Source organism: Mercenaria mercenaria, chromosome 9 (assembly GCF_021730395.1).
Source record: "Mercenaria mercenaria strain notata chromosome 9, MADL_Memer_1, whole genome shotgun sequence".
NCBI lineage: Eukaryota > Metazoa > Mollusca > Bivalvia > Venerida > Veneridae > Mercenaria > Mercenaria mercenaria.
The window spans coordinates 21,076,273-21,101,239 of record NC_069369.1 but is presented as its reverse complement, the minus strand read 5'-3'; the positions used below and the strand labels follow the sequence as shown (position 1 = coordinate 21,101,239).

Here is a 24,967-nt window from a genome sequence, read left to right as displayed (position 1 = left end):
GCAACAACCAAGTTTTACATTGTACATTATAATGAAACAATTTATTATACTTTGAATGTATCATTCTTCCGATAGTTATGAATTTGTTTTTGTTTCCAAACTGAAAGCGTAATTCAAGACATAATTATATACTAAACAACTGAGTATGTTACTCCAAAAGATGTACAAAACCAACATATTTGTACATCATGACTATAGTGAGCATAATAATAACAAGAGGTACATAGTGATCCAAGTCACTCACTTGATCTTAATTAATTTACATTGAGTAAATGTATGACAGACTGTATCATGATTCATTACAAATGTACTTAATATGAAACACGACGCCCCATTCTTACACTTACTTCTTTTGTTTTGGAAGCAAAGGGTCTGTTCAGTACTATACCATAATAGTTTTAGATTAAGCCGGTGGCAGGAGGCGTAAGGGATGTTGAGCATTTTATTACATGAACATGCCAAATATAATCGAGTCTGATATTATTTTTATACACACGTTTCGAAACAAACGGACGTTTTATGTGATGGCGCGTGCGTCTGCCTGTCTGTCTGTCTGCCCGTCCGTCTGTCCGTTCATCAGTCATAATTCAAGACGAAGCATAGCTTTATAACAATTAAAGGTATTGACTTTAAACTTGACAGCGATGAGACGATGTGCAGAGCACTGAAACCAGCTATGTAGGTCAAAGGTCAAGATCACAAATTAAGCTAAAATGTCAAAACCGTCCATCATATTTTGTGTGCCGAAAATAACTTTATAACCATGCAAGGTATTGACTTCAAACTTTTCATTTAAGTAGGTGATGATGAGACGATTTGCAGATTATCATACGATTATCATACTGTTCTTATTTAACTGCCACATTTATGTTAATCTGTATGTTTACAGTTCTTACAATGAATATATCAGGTATTTTACAGTCAAAATATCATCATAGATTTTACTGCTAAGAAACCATACAGTAGATATAACATGCGTAAAATTCAGTTAAAACTTAAAACATGAAAGAAAATTTGTTTTTCATCTATGATTAAAACAGCATTCACTGGTTACAGTTTTAAATTATTGCATCTGGTTGAACAGAACAGAACATACACTTTATTTATTTCAATCTTACAACGAAACAAAGAAATATTGTGTATATAATTCATACTGTACAAGTTATTTGAGCCACAAAGTAAAAGAATAAGACACAATTCAATACTTTTAAATGAAATAAGAAAACGCCTAATATTTAACACATCTAAATATCAAATGTGTAAATAATTGCTTTTTAAGAAATCGACAAAATCAAGTAAATTATGAGTTTTTAACATTTAATTATATTAATTTATATTACTTTAAAGGTCCATTACTAAGGGAAAGTGAGTTGGCATTTTTTTTCATAGCCAGTGCATAGACTTCTGCAAGACACTAAATAATGAAGACTGGCAGGTCAAAATTTACAGAAGGTCTTTGGAACTCAAAGAAATGTATGTGTATTATGTTGAAATTTCAATGAATCGACAGAATGACCCCCCAGGTCTTTTTAACTTTCTTCATACTTCACAGAAAAATAATTGTACATATACTGCGATTTATTTCGAATTTCTACATACCAACTTTCATTTTCCAATAAAATGAAATAGTTTCTGTGCTTTTTAAAAGAAATTAAAATGTTCACTTTCCTTAGTATTGGACCTTTAAAGCTTTATTTTCAAGTTTGATAGTAGGCACTCAAATGAATGAATATAAATCTAACGTATCCCTTAGAGATATTTAGAGTATTTTTTTCGAAGTTGCTAATTCTATACAGACCTTGCAAAAAAGAATCACTCCTTATTTTTCATGTTTATTGTTTCAGCACAATGACGAATGCATTTTCTAAAACGTAGTGTGTGTGCGTGTGTTCGAGTGAGGGTCGCGTAAATATCTGACATTTGATTTTAATGGTGTAGACCCTTATCTGTGCACACATTTTTGGTATCTTATTTAGTATTATATATAAAAAAATTTAACGTATTTATGTGTTTGAGAGGGTTTGACTTACAGAATATATAATTTATTTAATTTTTATTGAAGGGCAGACATAAAAATAGAAACAAGTCGGTTTTTCCAACATAATTTTTGTACTTTCATTAGCAACAAAACTTTATACGCAAGGAATTTCTTTGAGTATTCAAAAACTGATTTCAGTTTGTTTCAGACTTTTTATTGCTTCAAATTGGGAAAACTGGAGAATATCTGGCATTGGGAATGGGGCCGATATTTAGCCCCGTAAGAAAAGTTGGAAAAGCCCTGATAGCCTAAGTAAATTATTCTATTCCGCATATAACAGATTTAGTGTTTATCTATATTAAAACACGATTCTGCTATATATATATTGTTTCGAATCTAATATGTCTTTTATATAGAAATTGAATGAAATAGGGAATACTATTTCTTGACATATGAATGGCCCGAAATAGTAGGTCCGTGTGACATCAGAGCACGGCGGGAATTTACACGTCCTACGAATAACTTAGGAGTGTGTAGAGGTCAACTGAATAATTGTGGGTCAAGAATTACCGATTAAATATAACACCATTCTGTTATTCATAATTTTGATTCTGATATGCCTTTTATATAATTAATTTGCCGATAATATTCTTCCATTCATTTCGCATGAACTACGAAAAAAATACTCTTAAATGTATTATTATATAGCAAGTATTATAATGATCATTATGAGCAAGCATTAAATATTTCTTAAGTTTCAAATGAGGATATTATTACTGGATTTAAAACCAGATTTATCACATTATAATATTTTCTTTCAAACTTGGGTTTGATTAGGAACGTATAGGATATGGAAAGAAGGGAAAGTTATTGCCATCGATGCAAGCATTTTTGTGTCAAATCCTTGAAATGAAGCCAACTTATAATATACATGTATTTTGATTGCAGAAGGAGTTCGTCAAATAGTTTATGATTGCGAGCGAAGAGAGAAAATATATTTGCTTTTTTGAAATTCTACGATTAATCTTGGAATATCTTAGGATTCCATGCCAAATGGTAGATGGGGACACCCAAGGTGTACCCTAAAGTCGTTACTCACTCACTCACTCACTCACTCATTCACCCACTAACTCACTCAATCACTCACTCACTCACTCACTAACTGAGACCAAAATTTCATTTACGTTGAAACTAAGGCCAGGCTATTTGTCTGTTGTCAAGCTGGAGCTAGAATATTATTTAACTATTCTGCCACTGTCCACATACCCGGTTGTCATCCCCTAACAATTATTTTATTAACTGATTGACAGCTATTCATTTGATTTTAACATTACATTAAAATGACATCAGTCATTCTTAAAGTATCGTTTAAACAAAACAAAAACATTTAACATTAACTTCCTCATGTACGGACTCAATCAAAGAGAGTCTGCTATTTTTCTGCTTGGTTGTATTCTATGCTTCCAAAAGATCTTTTTACAGATTTTATTCCACACACTAACGTATTTATACTGGTTTAATTTCATAATTATAACTAAATAGTGCAATGATTAAAGTTACCAGGTTCCATTACATCAACAAGGTACATGTAACTCATTATCATTAGATCATAGAAAGAAAGAGAAAAAGTAGAAAGTCCACATGTTGCTCAATATGACAAAAATGAAAATGTTGCAGGATCGGTTTAATTGAGCCTGTGTATGGACGGCAATTGCAGTATGCTATCGTTCACGCCCTCTAGTTTGTTTGTTTGTTTTGGGTTTAACGCCGTTTTTCAACAGTATTTCAGTCATGTAACGGCGGGCAGTTAACCTAACCAGTGTTCCTGGATTCTGTACCAGTACAAACCTGTTCTCTGCAAGTAACTGCCAACTTCCCCACATGAATCAGAGGTGGAGGACTAATGATTTCAGACACAATGTCGTTTATCAAATAGTCACGGAGAACATACGCCCCGCCCGAGGATCGAACTCACGACCCTGCGATCCGTAGACCAACGCTCTACCTACTGAGCTAAGCGGGCGGGTTCACGCCCTCTAGAGTTTGGGGTTATTTCTAAATAAACTTAAATTAGAACTGGCTACTGGGCCAATTTATAAATTCTTTGCACATCTTTTCACATTTTAAAAAAAGATATTTGTTAATGTACGAGTTGCAAAATATTAAACTGTGTTATATTTTGTTATTATCACTTAAATTCTTTGTACTTATCATATAATGTAAAAAAGTTTTATAAAGATGTACTATTTTTCCAGTATCAAAACTACATGGCTATGTAAACAATAACAAACTGATGTCTATTATCTACTGTATGGCCCATGTAATACCAGTTAATGGGTGACCCTTTTTGATTAAAGTTATCATAAAACAGTGTAGGTTGTGCATAGGACTGAATGCTCATGTGTGTATGAACAAGTAAAATAATCTTCGTGAGTATTCTTTTTCTGTCTCTTGTTCTATAAAATGTTGTGTTATAATAATTCAATTATTTTGATAACTTGTTTTTGATTCTTTAGAAATTCTACAAAATTGTTTCAAAATTCAAATTTTCATAATAAAGTTCTTATTTGTTGTTTACATCGGTGCATGATTAAATTTAGCATCGTATAAAATCTGATGAGAGATTATGGTCATTTGGTTTGTGTCTTTAATTCAACAGTCTGTACTTCACAACAGCATGAAATTAACTTTGTTGTGTAGCTACTTCAATTTACAAAGAGTGCAAATTCCATACATATTAACACATATTTGATGTCATATGTCACTAATTAACAACAATATCCCAAGTAAAAATCTCTAAAATCAATGCTATCTCTCAATTAAAGCACTGAGAGAACTGATGTGGGCAGCGGTTGACAGCTTCTAGTAATGGGCATGAACAATTAGCTTAAGTTTAGCGATTCAAGTTAAACAGCGTTTGATTAATAAGCATTTTTAACCTTTCTTTTACCAAATCAAGGGGTAAAACTCTTTTTTGAATTATAAGCATTTTTAACAAATCACAAACACAATCACATTAACAAATCGAGCTAGGCTAAGTCAGCCGGACAAGCCTGTATCTGATTTCTGATCTTTCTGTCGTGGGGGCTTTGTTTCACTCTGTCCTTCTGGTCAGATCGCTCTGTGTCTGTACTAGTAGAGGATGAATCATGCGCCCTGTGTGGCTGCATCTGAACTAGGTAAAGCGCCTTTGAATGTGAAATTGATCATGAAAAGGGCGCTATATAAATCTGGTATAATAATGATAATAATAATAATAAAACACTTGCATGAAGTCATCTGACTTGGAACAGAAATTATGTGGTCAATGCTCACTGGAAATTTAACGTATTGACCTTAAATCAATAATAATGGGTCATTCACCAGTCTTAAATTACCTACGTATCAAATGTAATTTTAGACCAAAGCATAATCTGGTTTTCTGGCAAAAAGTTCTATTGTCAATGTGATATTGGCCTTTGACTTACTGAACTAAAAATCAATTGGGGTCATCTGCTGGTTATGACAAATCTCCCGATCTCATGATCCTAGGGCCAAGCGTTCTCCAGTTATCATCCGGAAACTGATTTGTCTACAGACCGACCAACATCCATCATTAAACATTAATATTTACAATATACCCCTCCTATATCCCTAGTTCCTCAATGCATAGTCGTAATAGGCAAGACGTCAATAGAGGATAGAAGCGAAAGACAAAGAGACACTAATGATTGGCTGCAACAGAGATCATCTACTTGACAAGTCCAAAAACCCTATGAAGTTACAAAATTCTGGGTCAGGTGGTTCTAAAGTAAACCGTTTTCCATGTTCCGGCCCCTGTGACCTTGATCTTTGATCGAGTGAGCCCAAAATCAACAGGGATCATCGACTCTGCATGCCCAATCATTTTATTAACTTTCAATATTTGGGTCAAGTGATTCTCAAGTTATTGATCCAGAACGAGTTTTTCCATCTTCATGACCTTTCCCTTAAGTCAAGTGACCCCAGAACCGTTAAGGGTCATCGACGTAATTCCTATCATCGTGACTGAAGGATCTGTGTCAAATGATTCTAAAGTGGTTGGCTGGAAACTGTTTTCAAACTTCTGGTTCCTGTGACCATAACTTTTGATCAAGTGATTCAAAAATCAATAGGAGTCATCTACTCTACAAGTCCAATCATCCTACGAAGTTTCAACATTCTGGGTCAAGTGGTTCTCAAGTTACTGATCAGAAACGGGTTTCCATGTTCAGGCCCTTGTGACATTGACAGGTTATTTTTTTTTTTATTATTTTCAAATGAGATTTCATCTCGGTAAAAGCAGGCTACGAATATTATACATAAATTACATAGATAAAAGACACTTCAGAATAGTTCTTAAACTAAAAGCAACCATAAAAGAATATTTACAATGAAATTAAATGTTTCATTCAATTTTAAAACAACCAAAACAACTACTACTGTCTCTAATATCAACACACATCGTGATCTTCGGGTTGCATTCAGTCATTTTTCAGCTGTAGATTAATATAATATGCTTCATAATCATGACAATTTAACATGCATGCTTTAGAGTTGTTATATTTTCTGGTCCTTTGGGATCATGGAGTCCATTCAACATATGTAGAGTTCCGTTTAATCCGTTACTAGGGGGCGTTAAAGGTGTTGCACATTTCATTACCTCTCATGAACAGACTCAATCAAACCGAGTCTGCTATTATTCTTCTTGGTTGCATTCTATTCTTCCGAATTGTTAAAAATGCAAATATTGAAAAATATCTAACTTAGTTTGAATTGTCTCCAATGATTTTATTGCAGTCTTTCGCTATTGTATAATTATCCGAGAATAAATCGTACGCAAGTACGTGAATATTTGGGGACGAAAACACGGCAAATCTACCGGCGATTAAAAGGCGAAGTTGTTAAAAATAATGTTTCTTTCGAATTAATTATACCCTTTAATGATATGTCAATCACAAACACCAGTGGAATGTAATATTAAATCAAATTGAAGTGCATACGTTCGTATTTTTGAGAAACAGGTACGAATTTTTCGCTCCTTCCGTTACGGCTGCAATTATTTTCCTAAGTCGTGCAAATAAAACTTATTTACGCAAATAAAAAATTTAGGTTGAAATAAACACTGTGTTTAGCAAATCAGATTAAGAATCTTACTGTGATTTTCTATTTCTTCCTGAAGTTCTAATCCTCCTTTTTCCATCAATGTCCTCGACACTTCACCTGAAATAAAAGTTATATCATACCCTTTTAGAAAACATTCCGGATAACTAAGCAGCTAACAAGAAAACAGGTAAAAGGCGATTATTTTAATTTTTTATGCAAGACTATGGCATTGATACGTCGCGTCCCTGTAAAGGCAAGTTGCACAGAAAATTACATAAATTATTTGGAAAGAGCGCATACCTCTGGTAAGATTCAGGTCAATATTGGTGCTATTAACGATGCAGTCAGCATCCTCCTGTGTAATATCACTCTGTTTGACTGTGACAGTAAGACTTCCGAATGTGTAGTTACCACTACCAGATGTATCGCTATTGTCGGAATTTGCTTGCACAATGTCGTATCCAAGAGAACTAGCATCTTGGCCTATAGTTTTGTTTGAAATAAAATAAAAATCAATGTTATTTTTATACAATTTTCAAGAAGTTAATGCTTTAACAAAAATACTTATTTCGACTTTAACGTTAACAAACCAGTTTTTCTGAATTTCCGTGGATATTTTCAGAATATATTGACAGAAAACCTGGAAGTTTCACGATAAAGTTCCTCATGCAACATAGGACTTAAGTCATACACGTTCGTGAAAATTCAAATTTGATGTTTAATCTTATTTTTCTCTGCGCAATTATCCAACATTCTTGCCCACCTAGCGGGAATAGTATACATTTGTCTGAGCATGCGCCAGGGATAGACATCTCTGTCTTTCCCTAGGAAAAACCCTTGTCTAAAACAGCGTGCTTTTAGGTGACGTCACATAGTACTGGCACTGTTATGACGTCAAAAACTATAAAAATATTGCAGGGAAATACCCAACTCTATTTGTCACCACGATCTATTCTGAACGTGATAGGCAAGAAAAATTATCTTACATGTCAGCTGTTTTCAAACCCTCGGGACAGTTTGGATAAAAAATCCTCGCTAACGCTTGGTTTTTCATTCCACACTATTCCTCGGATAGGGATAACCCGGTCTTACACAGGCAGGCATGTAAGATTCTTATAATATAGTCTATCTGTCATTAAAGTAACTTTGTGTCAGTTCAGTTCCCTCATTCATCAACAATTTAAGGTAAATCTGTTCTGTTCTGTTCTGTTTTCTCGTTCATTGTAATATTTACACAGATTGTAACAACTGGGCAAAACTCAACTGTAAAATACAAACTCTCAAAAAATTAATCAGTATAAATATACTATAGATAAAGTTATGGCAAAATGAATATTTGCTATTTTAAAGTCTATGATTCAGACTTTACCCTTGATAATTATCGACCTAGATATATACAATTGTAAGCAAAAAAAAGCTTTCTAGACGACAGTTTCAAAATAATGTTACACGTGTATTGCTACAAAATGCATTATTTTAAACAAATGTGCTTTGCTTTTTAATTCTGTCTTGTTTTAAAAAAGGTTGCAAAACCTCAACGGAACTGTGACAAATATATAAAGTATGCATAAATGTTATATCTCCTTTCAGTTTAAAACAATATATAACTGTTTGTTCAACGATCTTTTTCAGTTGACTATTAAATGAAAGTGACAGCTTTCTTAGCTTCGATTCTCCATTGCTCGTTATTTTACCCTTATATGTAACATACATTTGTATATGTAACATATATATAACACTTTTTAGCAGCACTTTTTATACAAATAAATATTCGTTACATTCAGAACCCTCTGAATGAAAATTGTGGGTAATATGTTTAGTTTTAAAAGAAATTAAAGCAGCATTTAAATCATTATCTTAACGCCTTTTCAGGAATGCATTTTGAAAATGACACCATCTTGATGAAAACAAACGAAATATCTCATATTGTTAATGTGGTTTTCAATGGAAATTATTTTAACAAAAAAGACGACTTCTGTTACAGCAATGGTAATATAGACAGCTATATCTTTTCCTTATGTATGTTTGTAAACTTATTTTTGGCGGTCATTTTGAAAATGATGATATATTTACAAGATTTATCTGAACATATTTTACCTTTTGAAAAGCTATGCCTCTTCCATATGTACATGTTTGATCGAATTTATGGCAGTCATTAGGAAATTGGCTCTCATCTTAATTTGAATAGTTTGTGTAAACAAATGACGTATATTGTTAATAGTTCAACTAACTTAAATTTTAGTGATTTAAGTATAAGGTACAGCAATGTATCCCTGAAATTAGACCAAACTAGCATTGAAGTGATTTGAATTATGAAAGACCCATGTATTTCAGTTTCAAAACATGACTAGCTTTCATGTTGAATAAAGACTTATACTGATGGATCTCCTTCCCTTTTGATGTTCCCGATGTGGAACTTTCTTGAAAAGTCTGAGTGCAATACTTTTATCACTTCAACCATACTAGCAAAGATAGATTGCAAATTGTCCAGAAATGACACATGAACCATAAGTTTAGCCGACTGACATTGGGCTGCAAAGGTATCTGATTTCTTAGTTAATTATTCATTTATTTTGTTTTCTTATTGTAAAGAGTAATGCATCTTTATAAAATACTAAAAGTTCTCAAGATTTTCCGCGTAAGTATATGTACTAACATGGTGGGTGGGATACATCAACACAAACGTTCCGCATTTTATTCGGTATGTAATGCATAAAATAGCATTTTGTGACAATCAAAGTAAATTATCAATTATTCCAGACATCAAAGGAAATTATTTATAATAAAAAAGTCACATAAACTTTGTTTTCACCATCAAAATTAACGTTATTCAAATATCAGGCTAAACACACAAGCTTTTTTTAATCGTCATTAATTTTTTGACATGTTGCTCAGACCGTCATTCAACCTTAAAAGTTTCCTGAAGGATATAACATCATGATATAGCTCAACCTTTGCCTAATTTCTGGCTTATGACTTGTAATTTTTCTGGCCTTGATCCACAGACCAAAATCAACAATTGTCAATCACCTGATTGTCCTGAAAATGTCCTTGCTTGTACTTCTTTCTGCAAGCGGGACTGTTCTGCGTTAAACTCCTACAAGAAATAAATGCGATAAGTTATGTGTGAAGAAATCAGAACTATTCTATATTGATAGAAAGACTGTGGTATCACATAAGGAAATACTAACTCCCTACAAATGAATTATCAATAGAGACCAACTTCCTTCGTTTATTGCTAATCAAATGGTATTACCGGAGAATTAAGTTGATAAGATATGACAATCACGGTTTTATAGTTTATCACTTTACAAAAAGGACGACTTAATTAGCAGCTTAAATTTACGACATTTCAATATATTGAACGTTAACGTATTTGTTATATAAACATTTACAAAACAACAAAGCTACCAGTTTTATTATACTGTTTTAAAAAGACAATACGAATGGGATGCTTAATTCCGAATATTGATATTCACACTTTAAATGTTTATATCTCTCTCCAGGTTAGCCAGTTTCCAATTCGCACGGATAACTAACGGCCTACTGGAAGGTAGTTGGTATTTTAATTCTGAAGTAAAAAAAGTGCCGTTTTTAAAGGTATCAAATTATCCCATTTAATGCTGGATTAGTTTTTATAATATAGATCAATCCTCTTCAGAGCCAGTTACCAAGCAAAAAACCAAGTACACATTAGTAGGCTATTGGCTATGGAAGAACAATATTTCAGTCGCAAAATGAGAGAAACATTAAGTTAAATAATTGGTTTATCCTTCTGTATTAATATTTAACCCTTTAGATGCATTCAGCAATGTGGAAATTACTAAGAGAACCAGTTGCCAATTTGTGACATGTTTCAGAAAATCATTTTGAGATATTAAAAGGTAAAAGGGTACAATTTAACACTTACTTCCTTTTTAGATATCATAATTCAAAACTTTCCATATATAGGTCAGTCTTCGAAACATTCAGGAGAGCAATTTGCAACAGTATGGATATGGAACTACAAGTCAACTCTGTGTGTCGGGCCGGATATGCACAACTACGCAGAATAGGTCACATCAGACGGTATCTTACCAGTGATTCAACAAAGACCCTTATCAACAGCGAGGTTACCTCACGGTTAGACTACTGTAATGCCTTGCTAAGTGGTAATCCAAACAGCACGCATAACAAGTGAAAACATGCCCACAACTAGGCAGCTCGCGTCATCACTAAGACGCCCCGTCGCAATCATATAACAACGATTCTGAGGGAGCTCTGTTGGTTGCTAGTAAATACAGTGTGCAGTAAAAGGTTCTGACCCATACCTTTTTAAGGCTTTACACAATAAGTCCCCTGCCTATATGGGATATGACAGAAGTGTATAAATCGGTCAGAAACCTGTGATCACAAGACACGCTGTCACTGGTTATGCCAAAAACTAAAACCATGATGTATGGCAAACGCAGCTTTTCGTGCACTGCTCCAAAGTTTTGGAAAACCCTTCCCGTCAAGATCAGGGAAGCTAACATGCTAGCTGCTTTCAGAAGCTTTCTAGAAACCCACTTCTTTATACAATATTTCGTTAACTGATCGATACATTGTTTTTCTTTTCATAAAACAGCGTAGAACGGTATCCTAGGGTCACTTCAAAATCCTTTTACATATGTATGTATGTTTGTCTTGTTTTATCTAAATGTTTTACATTCACTGTTTTTGTTAATGTGGAATGCATTTTTGTATGCGTATTTGTTTGTGTTGTTTGCAATTTATTCTCTAAAGCACAGTTGAACGTGTACATATACATGAAAAGAGGATTTTCATGCTTTTTCAGTGACCATTTAAGATTAAAAGGTAGGACTGGTGCATAGTTACTATTCCGTTAATTTGATTAATCAGGAAAATATTTTCTAAAATCCGGTTTCAAATAACTAACAACCTACCTGTGGGCAGTTGGTTATTCAGCCGGACTGGCAACTTGCAATTCTGACCTCAAGATGTTTAAAGCGCTGAATTTTTCTTATATATATAAAATCAAACATTAAAAGGAATGATTTGATCATTTTACATGAGGTTAGTCTTTTTTTTCAAAAGCTGAATAACCAACTGCCTTCCGGTAAGACTTCTACAGTAAAACCTATACCTCAAGTCTGATAGCATTTGCTAGACTGTTTTATTTTCAATTTAAAAAATCATTGAAAATTTTAAATAACCAACTGGCAACTAATTTGTAAATGGTTATTCAAATGTTCAGCTACCAACTACATACTGACTTAACTGCCATTGTTACGTATCATAACATTGTTATCAAAATATGATCAAAGTAAATTTCAAACAATAATTAAATGATATAAACGAGTTTAATTTGCACAAAAACATACCGTCATGGTTTGACCGTCCATCTGGTACACAATAAATCTGACATCTTTTATACGTGATTGGGAATACTTTGCCTGGAATTTTGTTATTGCTTTGAACATCTCTTCTGCAACAACATGACGCGGAAATCCTAGACTGCCTGTACCAATGGCTGGGAAGGCAATGCTCTGACAATTATGTCGCTGTGCCTCATCTAAACAGTTCATAATTAATTTGTGGAGTGCCTAGTCAGGGAAATCAAAGACATATTTTTGAATAATACAATGATTCTGCATCTACACTATTTGCCAATTTCTTACCTTATTCAGATTAGTTGTGGTGTTTTATCACTGTCTATCTTTACTGCCCCTACGCTCCTTACGTTATTCACCATGCCAGTGTACTTATCTGTTTGTTTATTTTGAGTTTAACCACGTTTTCAACAGTATTTCAGTTATGTTACGGCGGGCAGTTAACCTAACTAGTGTTCCTGGATTATGTACCGGTATAAACCTGTCATCTACCCTTTTGAATCAGTGGTAGAGGACACTGGCGCCAGATCAGAAAGAAAATGCCTCTGTACATATTATACCCTACCCCTAGGTATTCTATAAGAACCATGGTCGTGAACGGGAAAATATACTAACCTGTTTCAATCGCGCATTTCATACCTAAAACACGCAGTGGGGTAAATGTGTACTATGGATATTAAACAAGTGGTAATTTATCTTCCATTGTGTACCGGTCACATTTTTCAATACATCTTTTCTTAGAAAAACAACGCGTAGTTTATAGTAATTTCAACATTACACAAAAAACTTGCTTGAACTTCCCTGGTGAAGTTCCGTTCTAGATTACAAAACCATTCTGATTGGCTGTTGTAAAAATGTATGTCAATCGTCATTTTACTACACGTGTTCGCTAAAATGTGAAAATGCAGCAAAATGTGCAAAATGAATAAAATATACAGAACAGACGCAGACCAATGTACGATTTCAAATTAAAGATCATATACAAGATGAATTTCATTCATCATTTCGAGTTTTAGTGTAAAATTTTGATTTTTTTTAAATCTGTTTTTGTTTGTTTACGTTTCGCCAAACATGTGCGCACTGCCGTGACCTCTAGACCGGATGTTCATTAGGGAAGTTCAAGCAAGTTTTTTCTGTAACGTTGAGGAAAGCATAAAATATGTTGATAATCTCAGCAATATGGAATATTGAGACAATGTGACTGGTGCACGATGGAAGATAAATTATCGCTTGTTCAATATACTAGGTACCCATTCACCGAACTGCGCGTTTAAGTTGAGAAATGTACGATTGAAACGGGTTAGTGCACTTTCCCGTTCATGACCATGGTTCTTATAGAATACCTAGGTGTAGGGTATAACATGTACAGAGGCATTTTCTTTCTGATCTGGCGCCAGTGGTAGAGGACGAATGATATCAGAAACTTTTCTTTTTATCAAATTGTCACTGAGAACATATGCCCCGCAAGGGCTTGAACTCACAACCCCGAGATTCTTAGATCTGCGCTCTCCCTATCGAGCTAAGCGGGCGGGACAGTTTTTATAAACTCTTATATGTCTAAATGGTCACTTAAGTTTCATATACTTATGTATTACATTCATTTACGATGAAGTTCCTTGAGGAATAACTCAATATCATCCTTTTCAAGTTTTAAATGTCATTCGAGTAGAAGGATTGCATAAAATAACTTGTCTTGTGCATAATTATACAGGTTTCCGTCGAAATATTATGTATTGGACAAAACTTGTAATTTAATACCACATTCCGGGACATTTTACTGGAACATTTTGAAATGCTAAATTTCAAATAATCTTCATATTTATTCAAGAACAAATTTGAAACTTAAGTTGGTGAATGTTTTATATCAAGGCTACATCTGTGCTGAAAATACTTCATTAATTAATTAGAAAATTCAATCTGATTACGGCTAGACAACTTAAGTTCCTGCAGTTAAATTCAATAAGGCTACGAAAGTCCATAAGAGTTTCAAAAACAGACACTTCTGCACCTCAGGAAATCGCTAAAAGAGCTTTTCCTGAAAACCATGAACTGTATAATTATTGTATAAAACAAGAAAAGTCGGCAAAATCGCTAGATGCTCCCAAAAAGTTGCATATTAAAAGAACGAAAGTGGCATTTACTAATTGGACACATATAGTTTACTAAATTATGTTGAATAATCAAAGGATAATATCGCATTGAAAACTCACTCCCACGGATAATGGACAAGAAATATGTTGTAGTATACTACCTTTGACTAATGAAAAGGCAAATTTTCTGTGAAAATTATCCGACCAGAACACAAAGACAATGTGCGTATCTTCTGTTAATTGTAAGTTTCCTACAAAGTTTCGCTAAATTCTAACCATTGGTTGCTAAACAATACTACGGACAAGAATTATACTGATACTATTGTTGAATAAAACACGAAAATAAAACGCGCATCTCCTTTCGATAGTGAAACTGTTGATGAAGTTTGACTTTGTCATTGCTGAGAAATACTCTGTACAAAAATTGTACTATAATCTACTATTGTTGAATAGTCAAAGGACAATAACTCGATGAAAAATCATATGACCGATACACGAAGATAACATGCGTATCTCCTCTAGATAGTAAAGCTTCCTAAATCTGTACAAGAAATGCGGGACGGACTTTCCCACATAAGGATATTTATATGGCTACTCTTTTGTTCTCTCTATTGTTCTTTTAGCCACGTAAAAGAAGAACAGAATTGCCAAATGAAAGCTTACGGAATGACTGACATCAAAGAAAAAGTACATTTACCTTTACATTGTTCCTATAGCTACCCAAATATGCAAATGTAAACTCGGACAGTGAGACAGACGGACGGACGGACGGATGGACGAAGCAGCGAATATATGTTTCCTCTTCGGGGAACATAATTAGAATATATCAAAATGTATAAGTTACCATTTTTAAAAAATGACTGATAGATTCACTGTCACGAATAAGGGTAATGACGACCCGACGAGATCGCTAAATTTCATCTCACAGCTCAAGTACGTAAATAAAATACATATCTGTATTAAATGTTTCTTTTAAATTTGTGTTCCAACAACTAGGTACACCTATAGTGACGTTGTAGATAATTGCTGTCACTAATAGAACTGTGTTAATGTTTCTGAAATCAGGCAAGTGGTTTACGAGTTCGAACATTGCTGCAAAAGGAATCTCCAGGCCAAACAAAGTAACGTATGTAGTAATGGTAGAAGAGGATACGATATAAAAATGTTTGTGACTTTGTTGTAAACCCTAGGCAAACAGTCAGTCTGAAAAGGTTTCAAGAATATTGGACAAAGAGGCGTGAAACTCACAATTTGTTAGTAAAGACAAATGTTATTATTTAGATTACCTATTGGCATAATTTAACATTGAACTATAGTGCAAAACAAAAGTAACATTAAGGACATAAATAACTTCTTTGGTAAAAATTACAAAATTTCATGTAAAAAAAACACTTAGAATATATGTCGGGATTTGATATTTTTTTCGTTTGTTAGTGAAACTTACAATTTAAGTATTTAAATGTTAAACTATAAAAAAATGAAAAAGTTAAGAATAGTAAGTGTTCATAAAATACACATGGGATGACGATAGGTAACTCTAAAAAGATTTTAAGGAATACTAAGAACGTAAGTATCTTTTTCAAATAAGTGCATAAATATATATGGATCACCCTTTTATAATTTAATGAAATGTACACTTAAAAAAGAACGGGCCGAATAATTCACACCTTTAAGCATGTCCGTTTTATTGTCATCTGTATCATCAAACAATTTAACATAAAATGTCCTCTTATGAAATTTCGTCGTAAGATGAAATCAGTACTGCTACTGATGATAAACCCGAACAGAAAATGAGGTTTTTTACCTGTGACTTTTTTATTTCTGCAAATTGTAATCAACGGTCGGTATCAAAATAAAGCTTAACCTTTGCTGAAAACTTTACATAATTCAAATTTACATTTAGTAAAGAAACTCACACGAAGCGAGACCCTGAAAGGGGTATGTAAAAGGGGACTGTATGAATGCTGACTGATGATAAATTCGAACACTTTGTCATTTACAAAATTTTCTTGGTATTATTATATTGAAACTTTCCCCAAAAAGCTGCAACAGTCATTCCTGATCAAGTAATGAAAAGTTACCAAATGTCAGGCCTTCATGTTTCGACAGTGAGCATGCGCAAAAAATACCCTCTTCCCCAGTAATTTTGGATAAATATTTTTATACAAATTTATGTAAGTCATTTATTTATACAGAATATTTACCAATTTTGTTTTTGTTACACCAGTTGGTGTTATAAGTGGAAACTATTAGATGGTTTGTTCAACTTTATAAATAACCGATTGCAATCGAATATTTTCAAGGTGGTCGACTTTATCATCTGTCCGGGTTTATCATCAGTACCAGCCAAGCCAGCATGACTATATCGGCCCGATATAGGTATAATGTCGGAATGTCGGTAAAATGTGCCGATGTAGGGCCAACGTCTGGCCGTTGTGAGTGCGTGAGTTAGGTTTTACGGCGAATCGACACAAAATGATTATATAATACTACTGCCAATATAACTACGCAAATAACGCAAACGGTAATAATCGCAACACACTGAATAAAATATTTGGATACGCTTTCATTCATGAAGAAATGATTTCGAACTCAGGATGTAATGTTTTTGACTTGTTTACATAATGGGAACAATTCGCTAGAGGGTCCCTTAAGAATCTGTTGTGTTAAATTCCTTTAGAATCGGATCAGCGATGTTAGCGATAATATCGTTTGAAGAGCTTTTCCCTTTTAGCTCTGATGCAAATACTAGTATGTTCACCCGAACAGAAGAAAGAATCTTCAAGTTCCTTCGATCCCATAAAATGTCTTGCAAAGAAAAAATGAACGAACGACGGACGGTGTCTGGTAACTATAATGTTTTCTTCGTGCATTTTGCATATCAACCAACGCAGAGGGAACTTCCCTATTCATACCTGTGAAGTGCGTCAAAATATATACACTGCGCACGCTAAAATTGCAAGGCTTTCAGAATGTTCCTCGTATTATTCCGTACCGTCTTTTAAATTATGAAAAACAACATCAGAATTTGTCCGCGATTACATACATGAACAAATCCCCTGTCATTGTCTGTTCAATTTGGCCAAAGCTTAAATTATTCCCACGCCCTCTACCTCAGTCCTCCGTCACCCCCAATATAATTGAAAAATAAACTTAAGTATCCTAATTTTGACATAGTTAAATTTTTACTTTATAAACGAATTTACCAATTACATAAAACTTTTCTATATATTTTCAGACGATTTTTACGTGGTAAAAATATTTCATGGTCGCAATGTGAAATCTGTCAGCCGAAAACGGATGTCTGAACGATCCTACGGTCTGGCAGATTTCTCGCAAGCACCGTCAAATATACAACAATACAACAATTTTCATACGCAATAAGTGTGTAACATACGTGTTGTTAAAGCTAACTTTGCCTTTTTTATTGTTTCAATTGTACAGAGGTATCCGTTTTATGTCAGGTTACGACAAAATTATTTGACTATGATTTTTCGTATTGTATCAACTGTATAAAATGTATTCTTCATGTATTTTAATGTTTGAAATGCGTTGGCAATTTTACATACCTTGTCAGATAACACGGCTTTACATTTAGAGAGAACATACATACTTTTTAGAAAAATGTCACGCTATTTTCCTTTCTTATGCTTTATTTCAGAGAATACTTGTTTGTTTATAAATGAAAAATAACCATTAAGTTAACTTACTTTTATGCTCTCCTTTGGTTTTTTATCATTAAAGTTTGATAATGCGGTGTGAATGACAAATTCACAATTCAGTTTATGTCCGGTGGTCACAGCTACATCAATACCTTCTAGTCCTTTTGGATACTTAGCATATACTTCGTCTTGTAACTCCTTTCCAGCGGTTTTTAATAACGTTTGTGAGACTGCACCATTTCGTAGGTCTAATTTTTTTGATGTCGTGTTCACAATCACATCCACCTGTCAATAGTGATTTTAAATACAAAAGCTGTAAACATTTTCAAAAAATATCCTGTAAATTACAAATCTTCTGAATTAGTTTAGTAAGTTTATTTTACCTTTTGTCTGGCAATTTCTCCTTTTACTACAGTCACAAGTATATTTCCAACCGCAATTCCCTCATGTTTAGGGTGAATTGGCATCGTTCGTGATAGCTCGTTTCTGTCTAAAGTAAACAAAAGATGCAATGGTAACTTGGCATCGTATATGATAACTCTTTTCTATCTTAATTAAACAAAAGATGTAAATGTATAGTAGTGAGTATGATTTTGTTTCCCACAATTGTATGTTTTCAGCTTTTGATATTTATAAGAGTATTAAAATATCAAAGGCACTCAGATAGAACGGCAACACAAAATGATTTCATATTCAGAAAATTCTCGCTATATTTCTTAAGAAGGCTTTGAAACTTAGTGACTTACAATTTATTAGCTATGGAACGCGTAAGCATTAGTAGCTTTTACTTATTTTTCCAGATATGTTTTAAAACTTGAAAAGCGTTTGTAACAGAGTACAGGAATTATTAAAACTGCCTTAAAAATAAAGCATTACATAAACTGATTGTTTTGTACATATTCCACTGTGAACGCAGGAAAAGTTTTACTGCCACGGCGAACCAATTTCTTGTCCCGACTTGGGCAAGTTCTTCTTTATCTGGCATTTAAAAGATTTATAAACAAACATTCATGTTCTTTTGTTCGTATATAACCAGCTATTTTAAGTGGTCAGTGCCTTTTACTCAACATGTGATTACGGCACATTATCTTTTTTTTTAATCCTAATAAAATTTCTTAAAATTTAGCACAGCAAAAACAATGACAGACTTGGTTTTATTGGGTCGGTCCATAAAAGGTACTGTCATTTTTAACACCTATCACGTCCAAGTTCAAGCAGAACTAATCCAGCACCATTATAAAGACCAGAAAATAGAACAAAATGGAAAAATGGTTTCACATTTAGTCAGTACTAAAGAAAGAGGTGGAAAAGAGAAAATACCTGTATTCTTAGGTCGCCTTGATGATGTAACACGTTTCGGACGCGCACCCATTGCTCCTGATAAATTGTCAACACTGCTACTACCTGCTCTAACAGTTTCGCCACCCTCATGAAGCACAATGTTTGTTCTTCCGAATATCTTGCACAGTGCATCAGTAAAAGCTTGAACATTATTTTCATTCATGTCGCAGAGATACACCTCACAAATCGAACTATCCTGATATTCCATCAACATCCTTTTTATTGCATTGACAATGCTTGACGTGGCAACTTCAACTGGAAACCTTTAATAAAAGAAACGGTAAATATATCAGCTAAGTTCTGATAACATGCACGTGTATAACAATGTAATGATAGAAGTACAACAGCCGATGATGATAATTTAAGATACATAACGTTTTCTTTTTTTGAATAATGTTCATGCAATACAGATTATGAACATGTTTGTAAGAAATACTTGAAATAGCTTGAAATACTTTACAGATTTATCCCTAGTAAAATAACTGTAGCGATTTACCCATTTAAACCACAACCTATTGCTGGTATTGCAACAGATTTTTCCTGTAGCTTTGATGTTTCTTGTAGACAACTGCAGACTGTTGCCTCTAAATCTTTATCCATAGCTTTTCCTATGTCCCAATGTTGACTTTTTATGTGGGCAATATACTCCGCTTTCAAATCACCTGCGCTACTCATGAAGACTTCGCCATCGTCTAAACTTTTATGTGATTCTATGAAGCTCTCACATTCATGTTTTATAGTAGGTCCGCCTACATAATTCAATCATACTGAACATGTTAACTTACTATCGGTTTCGACATACATAACTATATATCATAACATTATATTTCTCCGAAAGTGGCTTCGATTTAGATTTGACAATGTATTTTAGAAATTAAATATTTTCATTTGAATTAATGCTTTTCAGTAACAGATAGACAACTTATCAGAGCTAACTCAAGGGGCACTTAATACATCTTAGCGAACCAACTGACTTAAATTCTTAACACTGATAATCGGATGAATAAGAAGGTTTATTACGAGTTCGCAGTTCGAAAAAGTATTCGCTTGGTACCTATTGGATATAAAAAAACACTTTGTGAAGCAATGCTGGAATGATCAACATCAAAAGTCAAATTACATGTTTTGGAAGATACCTTTTGAAATGATAGCCTTTCCAAGACCACCTGAAAATCCCAAGTTTTTGTCTGACGGGTTAACAAGTACACCTACATCAAGCTCTGTCATGTCTCCTTGCCAGACATATATAGTCGTCCCTTGAAATACGTTACAGCTTGCATGAGTTCTAGTTCCATGAGCTTTGTCGGTCATTTGCTTATAAGCTTCATCTCCTTCTACGACGATTACGCATGACAATGTCGTTTCAATTGTGTTGATGTTGTCTTTTCCTTTCGGTGACCTAATATGTTCTGCAATTCCTGGTTTTGAGACTGTATGTTTTTTTTGCTGAATTTTGTTCATAAGCTTCTGAAGTTGAATGTTTGCTTCTTGGACACCCTTTTGTAGACCTCTAATTTCAAATCCCCTGTACTGATCTAGACTTTTGATTTTCACATAATATTGCTGAAGCTTTCTAGAAATATCGTCTATTTCCACTTTACAGTTCTTTTCTAAGAAACGAATAGCTTCTCTTGAGTTGGATACGTTCTTTGTAATAAGTGTGTTGATTTGCAGAAAGCTCTGGACTTCTTCTGTAACAGACTTTTCAATATCAGCTGTACCACAGACATGAATTTTAGTTAAATCATCGCTTAGACCTATTTCTACTTTCCCTGGATGCATTGCATGAATTTCTTCAACTTTACTCTTCCATTTCTCCGTCTCTAAATCTGGGACAGTACCTCTTTCAATCGATATAGTATCCTCTTGGAAAAATGTACGTATAACTTCGACAGCTTTCTCACAACAGCCTGGTTTACCACAGCACACTGCAATTCCAGTTGTGTAAATTTCCCAGACTGCTGGTATCCCATCCGATTGAAGTTTCTGTTGTAGCGAAGAACTTGTTCTATCTAATCGCAATAATGAGAGTACGGGTTTAGAGATATTATCTATACGCTGAATTACGAACTTGCTCTTCTTGTCATAGATAGCAAGTTTTGCGTTTCGGACGCTGCTTATCAAACCCTGAAGATGTATTTCGTTTTTCTCGATCTTGATTTGTACTTTTATGTCCCCAAACTCTTTTTCCAGAGACTCTTGAAGCTTTTCGAACACCATCATTTTTGTCTCAATCGGCATTAAATTTGTAAAAACTTCTGTAACTTTCTGCCTCTCTTTTTCAGCATCATCTATTATTTTCTTAATTGTATCCTCTATTTTCAGTTTTAGATCGTCAGCAACAGCTTTTTTACCAACGATAACAATAACCTTTTGCTCTTTTTCAATGACAATAGCTACATTGGCTGGTTCGCTTATTTGAGTGTTTTTTAGGAAGTCCATCACCTTTGGTTTAATGTCTTGCAAAACGTCAATACGATAGAGAACGATCGCATCCATAAGTTTTGGAAACATAGACTTAGCTTCTTTTTCCCACCTTTTCGCGATTTTGAAGCACCCTTTTACATTTTTAGTAAGCGTACAATGAAGGTGTACATTCATATGTGCATCGGTATCAGTCGGCCATTTGACTTTTGTGTAATGCTTGAGTAGCTCTTGCTCAAAACTTTTACGGTATTCGGGTGAATTAGCCACAAACTTGACTTTATGAGGATCGGCATCCTTTATCTCAAAATCACGTGGCACTTTAAATGTCCTTTCTTCCGTCTCCCCTTCAGGGCGTCCAAGTGCTGTTTGGAAACATTTTACTCCTAGCTCTTTGCCACCGAGAGTGTGTTTTCGGTCAAGAACGATGTCAATTACTGGAATAATATACATTATACATTGGACAATGTATATCAGTTCAATGTTTTCAATAAAGATATACTAAAGATATACAGGTTCGCTGAAAATTAAACTATATAACGATTGTTTCATTATTTTGCGCATTCCTCTATGTTGGGTAAACCTGGATCATGCTAACAAACAAGTATTTTGTTGGCAATCGAAACATAATTGTGATTTATCGATTGTATTAGAAGAGTCAAAGCAATAAATCATTTGAAATTACTAATACTATTTTACATAATTCATGGATCCAAAATTCCAACCTAGAAACATAATATCAAATGGCAGGAAACAGGATATAACTCGTTTTGCTTGCGATTGATGCAGATCTTTATATAAATAAAGAACAATTCATAAGATGGTATTAAGAAGATAAATTAGTTTTTATTTCCTGAAAAAAGAAATGCCTTTTCCTTTGATATTTAAATGTTGATGACAAAATGAAATTTGCGCATTAAAAGGGAAACCAGATTTGGAATGTTTGGTGAAACAGAATTGTTTCAACTTTTCGACAAAATTTTTAGTTTCTTTTTTTTTAAGCATACACTGTATTTATATCAAATTTTGAATTTAAAACATCTGGTGTTCACTTCAAACGGTTTGACCTTCCTTAACTGGTATATTTTGAGGTAATGCACGACTACAAAAATGTATATTGAATATTTTAGACAATAAATGTACCACCTATTTAAATATCTGCGCCCACAGGCGCGGAGTATTTATGATGGCTTTTGTAAGGGCACTGTATGTCGTAAATGATGATTTGGTCCTTTCGATTTGCAAATTTCAAATTTTCATTTTTAATGCCTGGCTTGGCCCACAGTAATGGCATCAGATTTAAAAACACAAACGAGAAAAATACTTTTATTAAGAAGAAAAGAAGCAGGACAGAAATCAAAGAGCAGAAAAGAAAGTATTTTTTGTCGGACATCACGTGGAAAATTCCTTTTCTTTAAGTTTGATAAATGCGCAAGAAGTTATTGTTTTGATGAGCGTGTTTCTCATAAACTCTTACACATACTGAACTGCATTTCTCAAGCACATATTGATATTACGAATTTTATTTTAATCAATGCATATCAAATTATTTGGCGAAGTGTACTGTAATGATTACCGTTTGCGTTATAATATTGATAGTAGCTGTGCAAATGTTACAATAATCAATCTGCGCTATTTGTAAATCGTACAGTGCAAATAACCAATTTAGATAAGCGCTACGATATGTAAATCGGCTGACCTAACTCACATTTGTTAAACGCGCAAGGTAGCTGCCTAGTGCGTTTTGTAGATCAGAATTTGCTTAAAGGATAACGATTTTATCAATTTTAACAATTTCATAAGAGGGCTTTCCATATAAAACTGTTTTAAGACAAAAACCTAACATGCTTGAAGAGCCGTTTTGATTAACGTGTACATTACATTAGATAATGAAAAAGGTGATGCATATATTTATCATTATTTAGTTATTTGAAAAAGATATTTACGTCCTTGGTAATTAACATACAATTCTACGAAAGTAGTTTTAGTAGAGTTACTTATCTTATCCCAGCTGTGTTTTATGAGCACTTTATACTCTTAACTTTTTAATGCTTTTATAGTTTAACATTTAAAACTGAAATAGTAACCATGTCCATTTCCTTAGTTGTACGACGGTTTGTCTCTTTTATTCTGAAATAAACAGTTGCAGAGTCTGTGATAACTTATGATTTTATATCAATTATTTTATGTAAAGAATTACGATGTCCATACTGATTTTCTCCAGTTAAGATATTAATACAAATTTTGCTACTTATTTCTAGTCAAATAATGATGATGAACAAATCTTGCAATTTTAAAGCAATAGCTTTGATAGTTTACGAGAAAAGCTGACCGAACATAAAAATTAATCAGACAACGCCGCCGCAGACGCCGATCAAGTGATGACAATAAATCAGATGAGCTAAAAAGGAGAGGAAGGAATATCGTGTGGAAAGGGGGATCGAAGGGGAAAATGGAACAAGGATGGAACAGTACATTCCATATACCAAAACTTAGAATCATATATCAGTCACTGTCGATTTCGCATTGGGGTCATGTTAAGTCAATAAGTAGTAAATACAACATACATTGAAAAGGCAATGTTGTTGTTTTTTCTCACATTCATGAAATCCCATCAAACTATCTGTTTGCCTATGGTCGGTCTACAATAAAGACACTAGTATCGCAATAACACCTCTTGTTCTATCAGTTCTGAATACACTGCACAATTCGTCATCTTAATATGCTATACTACTTTAACCGCTTAATTCAATAAAATCTATAAGAGCCTTTGTAAGCAATTAATGTTTCATGTTTCTTTTGCAAAACCGGTGTACGTGCTTCAGCGTAATTCTTATTTAACCGACAAACGGGCATGCGAAAAAATATTTTAAAAAATCACCATGTTGTTAAATTTTTAGATGAACCTGTATAAAATGTATATCACCTTAGAGCACATGCAAACATGAAAAACATGAATCAGCTCCTCAAGTATGAAAGAACATCATGCAAACAAAT

The 24,967-nt window shown here is 33.8% G+C and overlaps 1 protein-coding gene across 3 annotated transcripts in view; it reads right to left on the bottom strand.

Moving 5' to 3' along the window:
- LOC123546622 (protein mono-ADP-ribosyltransferase PARP14-like) overlaps window positions 1–24,967 on the bottom strand; it is a 112,556-nt gene that overhangs the window by 33,084 nt on the left and 54,505 nt on the right. For all 3 annotated transcript variants that reach the window (XM_045333062.2, XM_045333063.2, XM_053550974.1), the window contains exons 15-23: window positions 20,683–22,407; window positions 20,043–20,295; window positions 19,526–19,809; window positions 18,589–18,695; window positions 18,254–18,490; window positions 12,445–12,666; window positions 10,112–10,178; window positions 7,382–7,564; window positions 7,133–7,198 (exon numbers count right to left, since the gene is read on the bottom strand). In XM_045333062.2, coding sequence (XP_045188997.2) covers window positions 7,133–7,198; window positions 7,382–7,564; window positions 10,112–10,178; window positions 12,445–12,666; window positions 18,254–18,490; window positions 18,589–18,695; window positions 19,526–19,809; window positions 20,043–20,295; window positions 20,683–22,407 — 3,144 coding nt within the window. The remainder of the gene's footprint in view (window positions 1–7,132; window positions 7,199–7,381; window positions 7,565–10,111; window positions 10,179–12,444; window positions 12,667–18,253; window positions 18,491–18,588; window positions 18,696–19,525; window positions 19,810–20,042; window positions 20,296–20,682; window positions 22,408–24,967) is intronic.